The sequence below is a fragment of the Bombus vancouverensis genome, chromosome 14 (genome assembly GCF_051014615.1).
Source record: "Bombus vancouverensis nearcticus chromosome 14, iyBomVanc1_principal, whole genome shotgun sequence".
In the NCBI taxonomy this organism is placed as follows: domain Eukaryota; kingdom Metazoa; phylum Arthropoda; class Insecta; order Hymenoptera; family Apidae; genus Bombus; species Bombus vancouverensis.
The window spans coordinates 11882330-11900889 of record NC_134924.1 but is presented as its reverse complement, the minus strand read 5'-3'; the positions used below and the strand labels follow the sequence as shown (position 1 = coordinate 11900889).

At 38.5% G+C, this 18560-nt stretch overlaps 3 protein-coding genes and 1 long non-coding RNA gene across 12 annotated transcripts in view; 2 read left to right on the top strand and 2 right to left on the bottom strand.

The window, feature by feature from the left end:
* The window catches only part of pnut (septin 7-like protein pnut), a 42072-nt gene extending 31457 nt beyond the window's left edge, over positions 1 to 10615 (bottom strand). Inside the window, exon 1 of one of the 3 annotated variants that reach the window (XM_033333030.2) lies at positions 10433 to 10615. In XM_033333030.2, coding sequence (XP_033188921.2) covers positions 10433 to 10471 — 39 coding nt within the window. In that variant the 5' untranslated portion in view covers positions 10472 to 10615. Of the gene's footprint in view, positions 1 to 1291; positions 2446 to 2487; positions 2901 to 10432 lie in introns of those variants that run through there. The other 2 variants (XM_033333025.2, XM_033333028.2) reach the window with 2 other exon arrangements.
* Positions 10616 to 10990: 375 nt separating this feature from the next.
* LOC117156215 (lysophospholipase-like protein 1) lies at positions 10991 to 12303 on the top strand. The gene is made up of 4 exons (XM_033333050.2): positions 10991 to 11331; positions 11440 to 11564; positions 11644 to 11904; positions 11987 to 12303. The coding sequence occupies exons 1-4, from the start codon at positions 11253 to 11255 to the stop codon at positions 12218 to 12220; spliced, it is 699 nt and encodes a 232-aa protein (XP_033188941.1). The 5' UTR covers positions 10991 to 11252; the 3' UTR covers positions 12221 to 12303.
* Positions 12291 to 12979, bottom strand: LOC143303574 (uncharacterized). Its single transcript, XR_013060032.1, has 2 exons — positions 12787 to 12979; positions 12291 to 12661 (listed from the first exon to the last, which is right to left on the bottom strand). It is a non-coding gene; the product is annotated as an uncharacterized LOC143303574 (long non-coding RNA).
* Positions 12465 to 18527, top strand: LOC117156308 (uncharacterized). Of its 7 annotated transcripts, XM_076624148.1 has the most exons (6): positions 12465 to 12599; positions 13581 to 14433; positions 14508 to 14523; positions 15685 to 16029; positions 16149 to 16383; positions 16451 to 18527. In XM_076624148.1, exons 4-6 carry the CDS (start codon positions 15690 to 15692, stop codon positions 17364 to 17366), a joined length of 1491 nt encoding a protein of 496 aa, XP_076480263.1. In that variant the 5' UTR covers positions 12465 to 12599; positions 13581 to 14433; positions 14508 to 14523; positions 15685 to 15689; the 3' UTR covers positions 17367 to 18527. The 7 variants fall into 7 exon arrangements, with proteins under 7 accessions (XP_076480263.1, XP_076480262.1, XP_033189107.1 ...); XM_076624147.1 differs by lacking the exon at positions 14508 to 14523; XM_033333216.2 differs by lacking the exon at positions 14508 to 14523 and having other exon boundaries at positions 12468 to 12599; positions 13176 to 14433.
* The last annotated feature ends 33 nt before the right edge of the window (positions 18528 to 18560 follow it).

The following is an 18560-nucleotide window of genomic DNA, read 5'->3' as shown; positions in this document are numbered from 1 at the left end:
TACGTTAATGTCAATAAGAAGGATGAAGAAAAATTTCTAATGTGAAAAAGTTGTACGTTTCCACGTTACGACAATAATTAATGTTACGGTGAAGCTCGTTATGAGCTACAGTCCAGTTTGTTAATTAAAATGAACGAGGAACAGCATTGCTCTTATTTACCGGCTGTTTTCATGGATGTAAAATGTAACTACATACTAGACTACTCGGGTATGGTGGCGCTAGGTGTCTGGCGAACTTTTTCTTCGTTTGTTCGTTAATTCGAAAATTCCACATAACTGCACCTTATATATACATAAACCTTTTTAACGAATTCATAACGAATTAATATCTAATACGACTTTTACAAATTTTAATACCAAACGTAAGATTAAAAGCAATAATATTCTATCCGTTGTAGTATCATTTGTTAAAGAATAATCATTTCAGATTGTAAATGATAGAGACCACAAACAATGTATTTGCGAATGCATGTGGCATTCGGAAATACAACGATACACATAGCTTTAATAGTTCGATGTTCTTATTAGCTCAGGTTCAATTAAGGCCACGATGCTTCAAGTATTCTCTGCTACGTACATATATGTATACATACTTGCTAGTGTCGCGTTAGAATACCAAGCATGACATGGCTACTCGGCAAGTCAATCGGCGATCATCGACACCGTAAAGAACTCAAGTTACACAATATTATTCAGATCATTGCCATTATTCCTGAACGCTTAAAAAAACTTTTGCGATTCTCGTTCTTTCGGTACTTGACGATTTTTAATAATTTCATACCGCTTTACCTAAATGTACCACAGTTTCGTATCTAACCTACTTTCAACGTTCATCCTTCGACCCAATATTCGAATAGTATTATAACCTAAACTAAAAAATAAAATAATTTAGAGAATTTGCATGTAGATAAGGATGCTGATAGTGCTTAACCTTGATTGTACATGTGTATATATGTATATAGCGAAGAAACGAAATCGTTTACGAACAATACGAAACATTTTGAAATGTCCAGTTTAGTATTGCAACGAGAAACATCTATCACGATTGTAGTGGCAAAATTTGAAACAAATCTGCCTAGCTGGATATCTTTTACCATCGATCGCTACTTCTTTCGTAAATCTTTCGGTTTTTTTTAAACTACGTATCAGCCTGCAACAATTCGATCTTGTTATTTTCGTTCTCTTCTTTCCCACTTATCTGTACCGCTTGTTATTTCTCGTTTGTCAGAAATGTATTATCGAACGAATAAATAAATAAACGTTAGAAAAAAAATAAAACGAAAGTAACTACCTGTTGAGACGGCTTGGTTAGTTGGCCATTGTATCTGGCAAGGATCGCCGGGTTTAGACGACGTCTCGATGCTGCGGATGCTGACATTTTAACGAATCTATCGTCACAACGATCGTCCTCGTTTTCTTTATTAATCGCGCTCCACTCGTTAGAATTCAATCGATCATCGCCGTTCGTCAGACTTTACATACCCTCTGACGTCCGTAACATTTTCGGCACTCGAGCACGTAATTGATTATACGAATCGATAAGGAACAACTTTAAATACACGAATAAACGACTAGCAGCTCGCAATAGCGAAGCCTGCACCCTCGTAACAACGAACTCAACTACTTAAGGAACGAATTTCCCCTGTCTATATGACAAAGGCAATTAAACACCGAAAACAGGATTAATTGGACACGCTCACGCGAAAACTTCCAACGAGCCTGATTATCAGTGGTTATCGCAATTCCATGATAGGCCGCGCCGTGAGTATCGCACATCGATTGTCCCTTCGTTTCGGTGCAAAACTTGCACCTTGCGTTCCAAGCACCTTACTCACTCTGATGATTTTGATTGTTCGCGTGAATCGTATCACTGTATCGTCGAACACTGATATCTCGAACGTTTTCCTCGAACGTTACACCGCATGTGTCAGAAAGATCACAGAAAACAACTGTCGCTTAACACGTTCAATCCGACACGATTCATCGATGGTTTCGTTTCGTCGTCATTTAAATATTGCAACAGCTACGAACCGGACGTTAATGTCTAAAATATACACACACACACATATATATATTATTTTACAAAAAAAAAAATAGTTAAATAACGATAACGAGGAGAATAACGAAAATTGAGAGAATTACGTAAGTTGCGAAAAGATTTCAGGTAACACGCTAGATACAAATACAGTAGATTGAACGTGTGAAGATTTGAAGAAATAAGAATGCCGTATCGGTGTGGAAAATATTCCCACTGAAAGGATCGAAGCAGGGATCGATCGGTCGTATTTCGTCAAGGAATTACGAATGGAAGAAAATGCGAGGACAAGAGGCAATGGTAAACGAAACGGTCTGCTTGGTAGGTGAACCAAATCGTACGGATTGCCAGTACGGAAAGCACGTCCGTGATTTTAGTATTGCGAACACGGGACGCGCTTGCACGCGTGTCGGCCGACAATTGGAATGTGACTAGCCTTATCAGAAACTTACCGCTGCCGTGGTGTCCGAAGTAGCCGTGGCGGTTGTGACGTTGTCGTGGTTATAGCGATCATCGTCATCGTGTCGGCGTTTATCGCGTAGCGTGCGGTCATCCAACATCCGCGTGAAACCGGAAACAGAAAAACGGAGAGAGAGAGAGAGAGCGAGGAAGGAAGGAGGAATGCGATAAAAGGATGTCGGGGATAAGGACGAGGTCCGGCGATGTTGAAGGAAAATAACGTTCGTGTTAGTACATTGCAGACAAAATATCGTCGGGTTTGCTAGATGAAGCGTACGACTAAAAAGACGGATCTCTTAAAAATGTTCGTCTTGATAATGATAAACATTACGTGATAATACAGGGTGGTTGGTAACTGGTGGTAGAAACGGAAAGGGGATGATTCTAGGCGAAAAAAGAAGTCGAAAATATAGAATACAAATTTTTTTTTTTAATTTTTAGAGACAACGATCTACAGGGAGATCGGTTATAACGCGCCGCAGGCGTACCGAGCGAAAATTCAAAGTCGATTTTCTCGAGAACAAAGCCTCGAACGAAAAATTGTTATTCTATATTTTCGACTTCTTTTTTCGCCTAGAATCACCCCCTTTCCGTTTCTACCACCAGTTACAGCCTGTATATTAAGAAAAATATTTGCACGTTTTTGGTAGCCGCGTTCAAAATGAAAAATCTGATACCAGCCGTTTCACATGATTCGCTAGTTCTAGCCTTAATAAATATCTCGCGTTTCGAACTCATTTTTGCGGATACCCGAAAAGCGATCATTTTTTGTACATATAATTATCACGTTCTCCTCCGTCAAAGCCACGATATTCAACGGTTGTGCAAATTCTCCAAATAAATGAATTGCTTTAGGTAACTCGAAAATTGGTTATCGCGCATTAAATTACGTAAAATGGCTATCGAATACGCTTGTTTGTATTATTACGAGCAGAGTTTCATCCGAGTATGTATATCGCGCCTCAATTATTATACCGTTACGTTCGCCACACGTTCTTTCTTTTTCGTCATCTTGCTCGATTATTGATTTGTATTCTCGACACTGTCAATCTACACTGTGGAACGCGGCGAAGGAATTAACGTAATTGAAATTGGCAAAGTGCCGAGGACAACCTTATTGGGCAATCGGGTCATTCGATTAGGCGATCCACTAATTATCTCGAGCAGGGTATTAACGCGTTAGAACGTTACGGTGGAACGTACTCGTTCTGATTCTACTTTATCCATACACAGATACGTGTTCGTTGGAAAATGCATCTTTCCCTGCTAACTCGTGCACGTACATGAATAATTATCTTTATACCGGTTAACGATGTTTCCAATTCTCAAGATATCTCCTCAGATATCGTTCTCGTTCCAATGGACTAGAACGCCGCGTGACGATCCGATTAAAAAAAAGCTACGTCTTTCGAGCGAGCAATTTCATCGAAATATCGATAACGCGATGCGAATTAATCCGTCTCGTTCGACGAAAGTGGAACACGCGTAAATTGTGCCTGTCGATTTCACGGAAGGGTCATAGTCGCGATTCGGCCATTCAGAAATCGAATTAAACGACTCGATTCTCTGAAAATATCTTAACTTTAATAGCAGGCTAGCATCGTAGAGACCAAACGACCAAATATGAAACTGTACCACCTGCCTAGATGGAAAAGATATCGAAATAAAACGTTTAGAACTTCCTTTCGCGATTATAACGTTGGAGAGTAGAATCGTGCAAAGATTTTGAACGAAACGTTAATTCGTCGATCAACCAACGTTAATCGCGTTTAACGTTGGCCCTTAATGGATCGATCGCTTCACGGCCATAGCCAGCCAACATACATACGTACAACGAATCGACCCTAATTTCTCTGGCGATCGAAAAATCAAAAGTTTTTTTTATTATACGCCGCTAGATCGTTTCGTTGGTAATTAATGGAAGCGCAAAAGAAGTCGCTTACGTGTATTTTGCGGGATAAACACCACGGTGGAGGTTTCCATTTCGATCATTGGAATATCAACTCCTCCCCTTTACTTTGTCGCTGCTATCAAACTTTTTCTTTCGGGCTTGGAACTCGCTGGAATCACGGGACCAGCTCGAGACGCGAGTAAACGTGGCACGAAAATAGATATCGCAAAAAGTAGAGAACCGCGAAAATGCCGGTGTCGGATCTTAAATATCATGAGAATTCCCCTTGTGCTGGTTCTGGCGCATCCATTCGACCGTACTTCAACTCCGCCACATCCTGCGGCCCATCGTCGATCCGATCCTCGCGTATTTTTCGCTATCCTTGATAAAGCTCGTACGCTCGGGGAAAACGGTACACGATAGAAGAAACGTCGATCCTGTTTTTAAATTTCACGCTAAAGTTCTCCGCCAAAGACCAAGTCTCGGCGAAAGCGAAAGAGGTAAAGAAAGCAAAGAAAGTATACCGTTTTCAAGATGCGAAAAGATATACGAAACCCTCGCTCGATATTTCCGGCTCCTTTTCGTAACCACTAACGAACAGACGAAGCGACGCTGGAAAATAGAATAAATCGACCGATGAAAAAATTGCAAATGTTGCGCGAGATGTTGCGTTGGCGCGGTGTTGGCGCGGTGTTGGCGCTTAAGCGGATAAAACGTTGAAACGTTCTTCCTCGTCGTGGAACCGAAAAAGAGGACGGGAGAGAAAAATTCCAAGAGCGCAGCATCGAAACGTCGAAAGCAAATTATCGAAGAGACCTCCGAACGCGATATCGCTCTAAACGGGAGATAAGGTTCGCTCTTAGCGAGGAATTCCTCTGCCACGTTCCTACGTACGTAAAATATCGTAGTAAACTGCTAAACGCGTAACAGATGATCAAGCGTAAGTGCGTGTAAAATCAGATCGAACAGATGGAATTAAGAAGACGGCTGTCCCGTTCGTTTCTCTCTGGATCTCGATATCGGACGCTCCTCGTTTCACCTCGTTCGTATCGACGGATCGGATAACGCGAGATAAATCGCGACAGAAGCGAGATTCCTAAGATTTGCGCAGCGCTACAAAAGCGGCGGAAGACTCGAAATTAGATTGGAGCGAGGGAGAGCTATCGACTGGAAATTTCACGGCGCGTTTTCTCGTTACTCGCGCGGAACGAAAGCGTTTGAAATTCCATCGATTCCTTCTTCCACCGATCGAACCACGACTCTGCCGGATGAAACGATCTCGATCGATGAAAACGGTGCTCGCGATCACCGATCGCTCGGACGACCCGGCTAACTCCATACGCTCGCTTCGTCCTTGGTCCGATCCTTTGTTCGCTCGGTCGTATCGAAATACGATCGGTCGTCCAACCGAAACACGGAATCTCGATTCCTTCTCATCGAACACGCGCGTTTTCCATCGTCGAGGGTGGAGAATCGTGGCGGAGACAAAGAGCGATCGAGAGACAGCAACGTCGAATCGACTGCTCCGATTACAGTCCAAAGCGTTTAAACCACACTGCTACCACTACCACTGCTCCGTTCGTTATACACATGGCAAGGATTGCACTCGTGGAATCGCAAGAAATTCGAAGAAACGGAGGAAGAACGCGAAAAGAATCGGATCCTCGTGTACCGGTTAGCGACGTTCGGTAACTCGGTGGAGGGCTGCGCGTGTCTACACTCTATACGTCGAATACAGAAAGTGTACTAAAATGTTGACGAGGCACGCGGGTTCACGATCGGCCAGCGGCGTGGCGGCGAGCCTCCGCGTGTTTCACGTGCCGGCGATGAAGTGGCCGGCCGTTCTCTGTGCGCGGCACAATTATAATGTTAAACCTAGCGTCTTCTCTCTGCCTCCCTCTTTTCTTTCTTTCCTTCTTTCTATTTTACGTTCCGGCCGGTGCACCGGTTCTAAGCTGCCGTCGCTCTTGCCCCGTCGATCACCCGCCCAACTTCCATCCTATACGCACCGCGCATTCCGATTTATTAATTATTTTTATTCCATCGTATCATCGCGTATCGATTTGCATAGGAACGCGCGCATAATCTATTACGCATCTGTAGCGACGCGTTTAACGCTTTAGCGCCAAGTATTCTAATAGATTTCGAGTGAAGGGTGCCCCTTTTACAATCCGTCGCCTTCGTATTTCCGTAAAATGGTATTTTTTTAATGGACAGAAAAATGGACCGAAGAAAATGTCTAGTTCATTGGCTTTCGTCTCGCGCGAAACGAACAAGCTTTTGGAAATCTTGGCGGAGAAATTTTCTATGAAACTAATTGCAATTAAAAATAACCGTGGCAAAGGCCTCGGGAAACACATTGCGACCCTCTTGAGTTAGTCTCGAGTTGAGAGTCGCCGCGACCCTTTTTGTCGGAGATCTGGGCTTTTACAGCTTCGAAAAGAAATCTTACACGTTCTTTCGAAATGTTACGTTTCTCCGTACAATTTTTCTAGGAACGTAGGGAATCCAAAATTTGATACAGGATCGTCTAACTTGAAAGTTATATGTCACTACGGAACAGGCATAGCTGTAGAAATAAACGAGAGGTCGATGACACAGAGGTAAAGACAGAATTGGAAGAAAGTTTGATTTTTAACGGCGAGCGATGGCTTTTTCTTTCTCGTGGAGTAACGTGGATGAAATATCGACGGGACACGGGGAATCCGAAACGAAAGAAGCCTCTTTCTACGCTTGTTGTGAATAATACATGACGCGCAGTTGCTCGCTGTGTCGAGTACGTATATATGTATATTCGAAATTCGAGTCGAATAAAATTCATTTTGCGCAAACCGAGTCGAAGAATTCAGCTGTTCAAACGCTTGCTTCGCTATTCGATTGTCTTTTAACGCTACCAAATATTTACACGATGTTTTTATTTTGACGAATATATTAGGTGATCCCGTAAGGTCGTGCGGTTTTTCGAGCGGTTATATATGTTATTTTTTTTAAACACCTATGAATCGTTGTCTTAGGTATTTTCAAAACATTTGACATCTCTTAAACGGTCAAACTTCGTGATTTTTCAACAAGATCCCGAATTTTATCTTCGTCCGTTTGAGGAGGACGCCCGGAGCGTTCCTCGTCTTCTAAACAAAAATTCCCAGCTCTAAAACGTTGCAACCGCTTCCTACAGGTGCCAGATGAAAGCGCATTTTCCCCGTAAACGGCACGTATGTTTTTCGTGGCAATTGTTACAGAACTTCCTTTCCGAGATTCATATCACTGTGTTCGCTATATTACGATCTTATACCCACGAAAATCTGCTCTAGCCTGTTCTCGATCAGCTAAGCTCGAGTGCATTGGTCCCTTATCGCCGTATGTTTATAAATCGACGCATGAGACGTATACGCAAAAGTCGGCACGAACTTATGGGATGACCTAATAATTAGAAAAAGCTGCAAGTCAGAAAATTCGCTTATCTACTAAATATTAATCGATGCAGCTTGGTATGTTACCAACGAAACAATTCACCGCGATCTCGAGATACCCACAGTCGAAGAGGAAATAGCAAAATATAGCGACAGATATAGCAAAAGAGTCGACAAACACCGAAACCCCCTAATCACTGGACTACTTGATACAACGGACCAGATTCGCAGGCTGAAGAGACACTACCCGCTAGACCTAAACGCTAGATTCGATTAGTTATCTAAATTAAGTAATATTTACTTATTTATAATACTTGCTTATAAATTATACTCATCTATAAGAAGTATTAACTTATTGTAAATAAACAGCCATGTCACTGCGCCACGCCAGAAAAATTACTGAAAATTCTCAACGCGAGAATTGATTGTAATTTTAATAAATAAATAAAATCTACGAAATATCATAGAGAGTGCTATACTACGAATATTTTACATATCTCTTTGTATCTTCGACATTCCTTCGAACGCCCTAGAGAATTTGGAAATGTCTATTGATAATTTATCGATAAATTATCGGTTACGGTATCGTGCTATCGATAAGATAAAGATTACAAAAGTGAAATTCCAACATGTGGCCGTATAATTTACTTACATTCTCGTTTGCTCTCCCTTATCTTACGTACATATGTACATATACCGAATTAACCACGCTATCGATAAGTTGCTAATATTTAGCTAATGTTTTTCAGTCGGCGATCGTTTAAATAGAAGCTTCGATTCAGGATGCAGTCGGAAGAGGCGACAAGAAGAAGTTCGAGCCATCTTTAAATACAGATAGCTATTCATTCAAGTTTAGCTTCGAGGTCAGACAAATGAATGTACAATAAAGCAAGGTTCGGAATGCGTCGCCAATCAGTAATAACTGATCGTTATATTTCCTTTTTTCCCTCGTCGCTCCTTGCCCGATGATCCCTCGTATTCAACGTAAAATTATTTCACAAGCGAAATCGAAGAACGATCTGAAATTATTCGTTTCGTTAGCATGTTACAAATATGTCAAATTCTTTAAACGTAGGAAAATTGTAAGATCCAGGTGGGAGAATTAGCGGCGAGAAAGACACTAAGCAAATGCCTGAAATTTATCGTTCGTAGTCAGAATGTTAGGAAAGAAACGAATGACCGAACAAACAAACTAAAGGAACGGAATTCGATAGTGTAAATCGATCGAAAAATGTGACGAATGAAATGCTGCGTTAACGCAATGCGTCCGTCCTTAATGGATTAGAAACAACGATATGATTGTAACTTTCTTTCGCTAAGGATATAGATAGACACACCTTTCAGGAAGAAAGTAAAAAACACGGACAGGCAAGATGTACATACTCGCTATTATTGCATTACTACCAAGATCAAAATATATGCGACAGATATGATTTCACCGAGTCGCGTAGAATAATAGTTTAATGTTACACGAGTAAAGAAAACGAGCTAGTTGGGGGCACCGCATTACGGCCACTGGTAAAACAGCTGGATCACAAACATTAACACTATACGCTAATATTAGATGCTACTGTATGATATTCCTTCCGTACCACAACGATATTCCTGATATTTTTTTAATAAATACTAATGTTGCAAACTATAAAATAATAAAAAATAATTTCTACAGGGTAATTTAAAATAATCGAGTTGTATTATTTTTGTTGCGAGACACAGAGCGAATGTAATTAAGATAAACAGCGCGCAGGAAGAGAGTTCAGCTCTCAGAAAAGATTTGTTTTGATTCCTCCTGGTTAACTTGAGATGGCAATTTACACCGTGCTATTTAGACCACTTGTGTACGGTTGAGTAAGTGATGGTGATAAGTGAGATGAAACATAACATTGAACTACACCGTACAACCAGTAATGCAAGCTGCACGATCTTCTACAGCGAGAGTAGAAAGAAAACTCTGTCTTTAATTCCTACTAGAAAAAGCTAGTTGACGAGAAATTTACATATACTTATCCTGATCTTAACAAATGCTTATTTAAATCATTGAATCATTTTAAGTATTTTAATTGTATTAAGATTGTCCGAATCTGAAATCGCATACGCATATTATGCATGGTGTACACGATGCTTGTAATGAAAAATACACATATAGTACTATAATATTGTTATCCGATATTTATTGCAATAGGGAGTCGCTTATTAATTATCACACAATATGCCTATAGGTAATACAAAAAAGTGAGAATATATTATGTTTCGCACAATGTTTTCATAAAATGTTGCTGTTGACAGAGTTCACACGAAAAGAGAATAGTAAGACTGCACACGGTGCAAAAGAAGGTAAGAATGAACTACGCGTTGTAGGATGACAAAACTCAGAGGAATCTCGATTCTAAAGATATATATGATGCAATCGTAAAGGGCAAAAAGTAATAATGCAATTTATGTGGTTAAATTAAAACGGTTGAAAATGTGTTTCATCAAATAGTTGGTAGGTTAGGTCGGCTGCTGTATTGACCGGGCAGTTACGGCTTACGGCGCTGTGTATTGACGCAAAAATTTGGCGCCCTCAAAATGGTTGTCTCGACGAGCCATCGAATTTCTACGTATTGCACGCGTTGAAGGATGCTTCTCGCTACTCACCACTTCTCTGCATCGTTCCGCTAGGTCGTTACGATTCATTAAACATAACTCTACCGATCGAACAGCGTGAGAAAAATTTTAGCAGAACACCACCAACGTATCCATCGACACGACACCAAACCCTGTCAACGCGACCAACTACTCATGCCTTAACCCAGCCGCTACCGCTGTCTGGCATGCGTTTTCAAATGATCTCGAAGAAAGTCGAATGGTAATCGAGATATGCGTGCGCAGAAACGAGGTTATGTCAACGATTCGGCCGTCGAGCGAAAACTTTTTATAAACAATTGACTTTCATCGTACAGTTCCTATGAAAATACTTCGTATTTGTTTCGACTACGTCATGATATATATTTAACGTCGAGATATTACCATGCTATAACTTAGATTGATACTTTAATTTACGATAATTGATAAATATTTGAATTAGAAGAGACATGTATACTTTACATGGCATACATAACGTGGCTTTATTTACCAAAGTGCATTGTATAAATGTTTTTAATAAATTTACACACTTTTTATCCCTGTTTGCAATTAGTAAAAAGAATAAATATATATTAAATATGTACATATATATTTTATTAAGTCTGTCGTACAATTTTTAAACGTTGTGAACTACCTTCACGGAATAGGAATATTTAAGTTATTCGTTTAGGAATTGTAAGATCGAAATGTTGGACGTCTTGCTTTGCACGATAAAGGGAAGATAATGACCATAAGAGAGTAGATAATTATATAAACAATATGAAAAGTCATCAGTCAGTGTTTGGTTGTTGACTAGTTTGGTGTCGTTAAGAGTGATAACATTAAGAGTGATATGGCTAAGCTACCTAAGATTAACGTTGTAAATGCCAGTAACGTCCATAGTGCTAGTCTATTCCTTTTTCATGGATCAGGTATATTTATATTACTTGTCAATAAGTTTTTATTTATTATTGATTATTTTTTATATGAAATAATTAATAGGTGAACGTTGAAAGTCATTTTTTATATTACTATTTCAGGAGCTACTGGGAGTAATTTTAAAGAGTGGATCGACATTCTGAATAGGGAGGAATTAAAATTTCCACACATAAAAATTATTTACCCTACCGCACCTCTTCAACCTTATACACCTCTTGGTGGGATGGTAATATGATAAATTGACACGATAAATTTAAAACGCATAAAACAGATTGATAATGTATACAAAATAATTGTTATTTTAGCAAAGTCATGTATGGTTCGATCGTAAGAGTATATCTATAGAAGCCCAAGAAGACGCTCAATCAATAAATTCAATGTGTGTAACTATCGCAGAACTTATCGATAAAGAAATTTCTGATGGTATACCAAACGATAAAATCGTTGTTGCTGGTTTTTCAATGGGAGGAGCCCTATCGATGTATTTATCGTATAGGTACAAATTATCTTTAGCTGGATGTTGCGCTATGTCTAGCTTTCTTAATAAAAATTCACTTGTATATCAGGTACATATGGCGATATAAATTCCCATATTATTATTTTTTAATATCAACACATTTGACGCTTGTTTTTTGTTATCACGCATAGCATTTGAAAAACAATCCAGGAATACATGCTCCACCTCTTCTGCAATTTCACGGTGTTAATGATAAACTCGTCCCAATAAAATGGGGAGAAGAATGCTATAACAGTCTAAAAGAACTCGGTGTTAATACTCAATTTGTACCATTAAATAACGTAGATCACGAATTAAGTAAGATCGAGATACAGGCCTTCAAAGAGTGGATTTTGGACATTTTACCACAGAAATTATTTGACTAATTTAGCTATACGAAATTTGTACTTTTGTAAAATATTGTTATAAATATCTTGATTAAATAAACGATATATGTATGAGAAAAAAATGTATTTATTTTTGGAGCAAAATTTAGAAACTAATAAGAAACCAAAATATTAAAGTAAGAGAGATGGGAAAGGGTAGAAAAAACTACAACGATTTTATGTACGAGAGTGGGGAACAGGATAGGAGGGAGGTAAACAAGCGCCATCGAGGAGAGCATCGACGAATCGTAAGCCAGTGGTCTCAAGGGGTCGTGAGAAGGTGCTGCGCCCCACAAGCAACGGAGAAGTTCGAGGGTAGTAAAGTAGTAACGTATTCGACACACTGGCCTCATATACCGGATATAACCCACATATTAAGGTACATACAACGAATAAATACTACCGTTTTTGTAATCGTTATCCTTTCGACGAAACGAAGATCTAAAAGAAGTCAAAAGTTCAAATGTTACTGTGTTACTTTGTATAGATCAATAGTTATAAATCGTGATGCAAGTATTATGCAAATATTGTTGAGACTAAAAGTGATTATGTAGCGTGAAACTTACCCTCGAATTTACTACGTATTATCACATGTACACAGTTTTATCTTTCAGTGTGACAATAATGTGCGATAATGATGTGCGTGAATCATGGCTACGACATTGTTCAAATATATTATTACAAACAAGTATTATACTTGCATTTAACTTGTAATCTATTAATCTCAATCTCGAAGAATTGCTAATTAGTTCGATCTGATTTTACAAACAATTAAACGAATTCGATTTAGAAATATACGTATATTAGTGACGTTTCTAGATATTACATCAAAATTATACGGTGTAGAGAAAAGAAATATTTTGAAAAGTTATTGCGTGAATGCACAATGAATCGACAGTAAATAATATTTTTTTTCTTTTTGTATCATATAATTTGTACTTTACAATTTGTTCAGCTGGACATTCGGTAAATTGTAAATAATATGGCGCGCCTTCATCTGCAATCGATGACGTCAAAGTCAACGGAAAGGGATGTCAACGATTCGATTTAACAATTAAATGGAATGCCTGCATCCTTGCAAAGGTTTCAGATGAAAATATGTCAAACGTGAAATGAATGAAATGAATATCGTTCGCCGATAAGAGCGTTAATTAAATTGAAACGTATATCATATGTCATCGAGTGTTATGCAAAATTTGTCGCACAAGTAAATATCGTTTGACTCGAACACGACATAGCCAAAAGAATTCTCGAATTCGTCGCTGTACTATATAAAAACCGTACTGCGTCTGATGAAATCGATCGGCAGACGTTTCAGGAAACTTGAATTTTCAATCGATGAAATTCAATCTTGTTACAGTATACAGCTGTCTAAAACAAAACGAAGATAACAGAGGAGAACAAAGAGGAACGAAAAGAAACGGCGCTAACGAAAGTACATGACGAGGAAATGTCGCGATGAGATACGACGATAGGACCTAAGCGTCGGAACTTAGGTCGTGAGGAGGGGAACACGGCTAAGAAATAAGAAACGAAATGTATCGGCCAGCGGACGTTCCTAATTGAAAAATAGAGGCATCGAAGGCGAAAAGCAGCAGGTTGATGTTAAGTGGGGAGATATTAAAATGGGTCAAGAGTATCTCCATGATGACAGTGTACTTACGTTGTTCGACTTCACGCTCGATGCCTTCGTGAAGAGATTCTCCTGCGAACTCGTCGCGAGGATCATCGAGTCCGCGATATAATATAACACCTTCATCATTTCCTCCAATGTCATTGACAACGAGCTTCAAACTGGTTCCAATGTAAATTACTAATCCTGACCGCGTAATATTTCGCGATAAATTTCAAAACGAGCAAATTTGCCGCGGAAATATAATAATTTATTAAGAGATAGAAAAGAGAAATGAGATTGTTAATGGAATTATTATCTTGTCGTGTCAACGATAAGTAACTAACGTATCACTTAAGTTGTGTGTATGTTACTTGGATTGTTGTTAGTTTGTGTAGAAACTTTAAATCGCGCAATGCGATACGTTACGGGCAACGGCTGTCGACATAATCATTTTGTGTTTAAAAATCGTTGAAGAGGAGAAAAGAATATTTTTCTGCGAAATTTAAGAGGATTATTTTCGTGGTGTACGAATCGCGCAAAATTACGGAGTCTGTGTCCACCACGGGGGCGACTTGGCTGTACAACATTACTACCCAAGGTAAATGAATTTTTGTTATATTTAATTACACCTTTACCTAATCGATTTTACATACAATTGATTTCAAATAAAAGGGACTTGAAACTTGTGGTAAGAGAAAGAAACGAAGATTGTTTCAAAGGATACTACTACGTACATATATTTATGATACATGTATCTATTATGCAAGAAAATCAATTTATTAAATATAACATATCGCAAATCGAAACGATGCGTTTCGAGTTGAATAATTGAACGAAAACATCATGAAATATATTTGCATTTTGCTAATGAAGAAACCGCAGTTCCGAAGTTTAGCTACGACAATTACCAGATTACCACTTTCTCTGTATCAGAAAACGTACGTAATATTCCGACACTTTCCAAGTAATCTATGAACCCAGGTACGATTGGAATTACTGACCCACTATCGTCGCCTGTAATATGTCAAGATTACCGCACTCTTCTCACTTTCACCTTACTTTACTTCCCGACAGATAACGAAACATATTCCGTTAGCGTAAAGCGTAAGAGAGAGCGTCCCAACGTTCCAAGTTGTTTCTCGCGCGTGTTATAATCGATGCGCTTCAGGTAGCTTCATTACCATTACCATTACCGTACAGTACGATCATTTCTCTGTTCATCGAACTCCGTGACAACGATGTATAACAGTTAATATGTAAAATGTATCCACGTAAAAATAATTTATACCGTTAATTGATAGAATAAGAGAAGGCAAACGAAAGGAAAAGATCAATTTTGATGGAATCAACGTGGGTGAATGTGGGTATGCTAAAAACATTGCAGCAGCGATGGAAAACGTACAATTAATTTTTCAAATAATGTAATAAAATGTTCGGTAAACGGCGATCAAATTTTCCTTGCATTAAAATTCATCGCACAAAATTGGATCATTGCCAAGAACAGATGCGTTAGTATCGCTATTTACTCCGCATTGCGGATTGAAATACATTTATCGCGCGAAAGGGAAAATGTTTGCGATTAATGTCCGATTGTTCCTGCGAAACGTGTCCAATAGGCTGAAGCGGAGCCTATTCGCCGCGAGAGAATAATACCTGAACTTGGATTTCTTTTATATAACATGTTAGCGCATAAAATAACTAAATACAGAGAATACAACAGGGTAAAGTATCTAAATATAGGATAAAATAAGGAAGTAAAGAAGTTGATTCAAACTATTGTGGTTCATTTGTGTATGAGCCAATGATACTAACTAATCTATGATATTTAAGAAAGAAATGACGATTACAGGGGAGATGAGCAACAGCGCTGGGTTAGGATTCGGCATCGGTCTCGGCGGCGGCGGCGAAGGTCCAGTCCTCACAGCCGCTCAACAACGCCAAGGGGTAGTCACGTTTTTGGTGATGCTAGCTGTGCTCTGCTTTATATTCGCTTATTGCTGTTGGGGCGCACCGTTCTGCAGATCATTGTGCAGACGACATTGTTGCTGCCAACTCGAAGATCCAGAGCCGGATTCACGATTTAGCAATAACGATCAAACTATGGTAGCAACACCAACGATTATTCTCTTGCCACACGGTAGGATGCTCGTTGTGGATGGTACGATCTTCACGCAGTTTCAAACCGATCCAACTGGTGAGATTGCTAACATGTACTAAACTCCTTTCTTCTTCTTCTCCTTTTCTTTCAAGTTGTAGAATATCAACGAATCGAAGACGAAAATGTTAGTTACTCTATGTTATTTGCCGGAACAGGTTTAGATTTGGTGGAACTAGGTGATAGCGTACTACGTGCTCAAAGAAATCCACGAGGCATAATTCGACATCAGCTACAAAACAGCCAAGGTAGTATACTCGAGATGGATGCAGAAACGTCAAGCAAAGATAGCTTAGGATCCGTTGGGTGTTTTCCACCACCAACTTACGAGAGTATCTATGGTAAAGAAGAGTCGGATATGCCGCCATCGTATTCCGATATCTTACTACACAGGTCAGTTTTGATTCTAAAGATATTTGCGATAATTTCTCTTTAATAGATTTGATAATTTTATCGTTAGGTTTGCCAATCTTCCTCAAGAGATAGATATGCACGGTTATTGTCACGATGGCAAAGAAGAAATTGAAATGCAAAGTTTAGATGGTTGTCCGCATATACTAAGCAATCCGATGAATACAATAGCATACCCTTATGCGACCGTAACGAATTTCTCGAGTCAAAGCTTCCCACGAAGGACCGTCTCGAGAAATCCATCCATCATTAGCAATCCACTTGATAGCTATTACGTCGATAACGAATTAGAATTATACCGGTTGAGTCAGGAGATGGTACCACGAGTATTTAGTAATGCGAACTTTGAGACTCTTAGAACTTATCAAGACGAAACCTCGTTTTATAACGTGAACGGAAACGTAAGCGAACGACAAAGCGACACGTTGTCGAATAATGGAAATTATTGCTTGTCCGATAATAACATTCGAAACAACGAAAGAGTGATCCCAAATAATACCGATCAAGTATCGAGGAATATAACGTCGGCAAATGAGTTAATGAATACAAGAAATCTTGTTCGAAGCATGTCGAGAACTAGCGAAGAAAGTAGAAATAACATAGAAAATTCACAGAGAGATAACCAAGAGACTGGAGTAGTTTTCGTCCGGATATCACGTTCCGACGATTGCAACAATAGCCAGACTTCGCAAAACTGGTATAACGACGCAACTGAAAACGATAGGTCGAGAGCACAAGCGAATGAGGAAGATCAATCTAGTCTAAGAAATATACATCCCGAAAATGGCCAGACGGATGAAACTAATCACAATATGGAATCTAATCCGATAGGATATTATATAAGAAATCAAAGCACTGACGAGGCTGTCGGCAGGTCGCACAGGCTAGAAAGCGAAACTGTTTATTCTGATGAAGAGACTAGAAATTTTGGAGCACTGGCAGACATTCGCGAAAGTCGGGTATAACGTGAGATATAACACTGAAAATATATGATAACAATCGATAGGAGGTAGAAAACTCTCTGACCAAAGGTGCATATGTCGATAATTACATTCTGTAAAAAGCTTATAATAAAAGTGAAAATATATTCTATTAATGTAACAGTTTATTTTCATGGAAATTAATTACTTTGAAACGTATCTTAAATAATAAAGTTCGCAGTACTAAGAGCGCTCGAAATTTAGTAGAGAAATCTATTATACAATTGAAATTAATATTATTTAATTTATAAGAATCAAATATTTTTTGTTAGTTTTTAATCTAAATGTACTATGATGGGTTTTAAGTCTATTTGTACACAAAAAGATAATTATAACATTTAAAAAAGCATGGAAAAATGCGGACAGATAATTCAACTGACCTAAGAGGATCACCAAATTGTTTAAGTCCTGAAAATAATTTTATATACAAAAAGGTACAATCAATTTAATTATGGCATAATAATGAGAGGAGAAAGACGAGGAAAAGTTAGTTCAGTCCGTCCAAGGGTTAATCTACACACTAGGTTCAGTAATTGTTAAGTAAATGACCGTCGTAAATGAATTCAAATATTTTTTACGCATTATTAGTAATCTATTCTACAGACTACTTGTTATATATTTGCTTTTTATATTATTTTAGTATAAAACGCAATACAGTTAACGATTTCTGAAATTCAAACTTAGATGCAACAAGCTCATAATTTATATTTTTACGTGTCACGAGAAAACAATGAATATAGAATACATAAAAGTAAGACGTGTATAGAATAACTGTTGGACACATGTCCTATGTACAGGTCCTATGTACAGATTATGTATATGTAAATGTATCTCCCGAATTGAGTTTGAACTTACTACTCTGAAAGAACTGTGGCATAAATGCATAAGATGTACACTGTTATTTTACAAAAATATACTACGTGGCACTATTGTCCACGCACACATACTCACACACATGTCGTATTTATATGACATAAACAAGATACAATGAAAATTAATTTTACATAGAGTCATATATGCGTTATAAATATACACTAAGTTACGTGAAAATTATACACTGAACACATTATTACCGTTGTTGCATAGATAAAAAAGATATCAAAGTAAAGCTACTAATGAAATAAAGTATTTAATAAAAAATTGAAACTTTGTTTTTAATCTACATTTTTTTCTAAATAT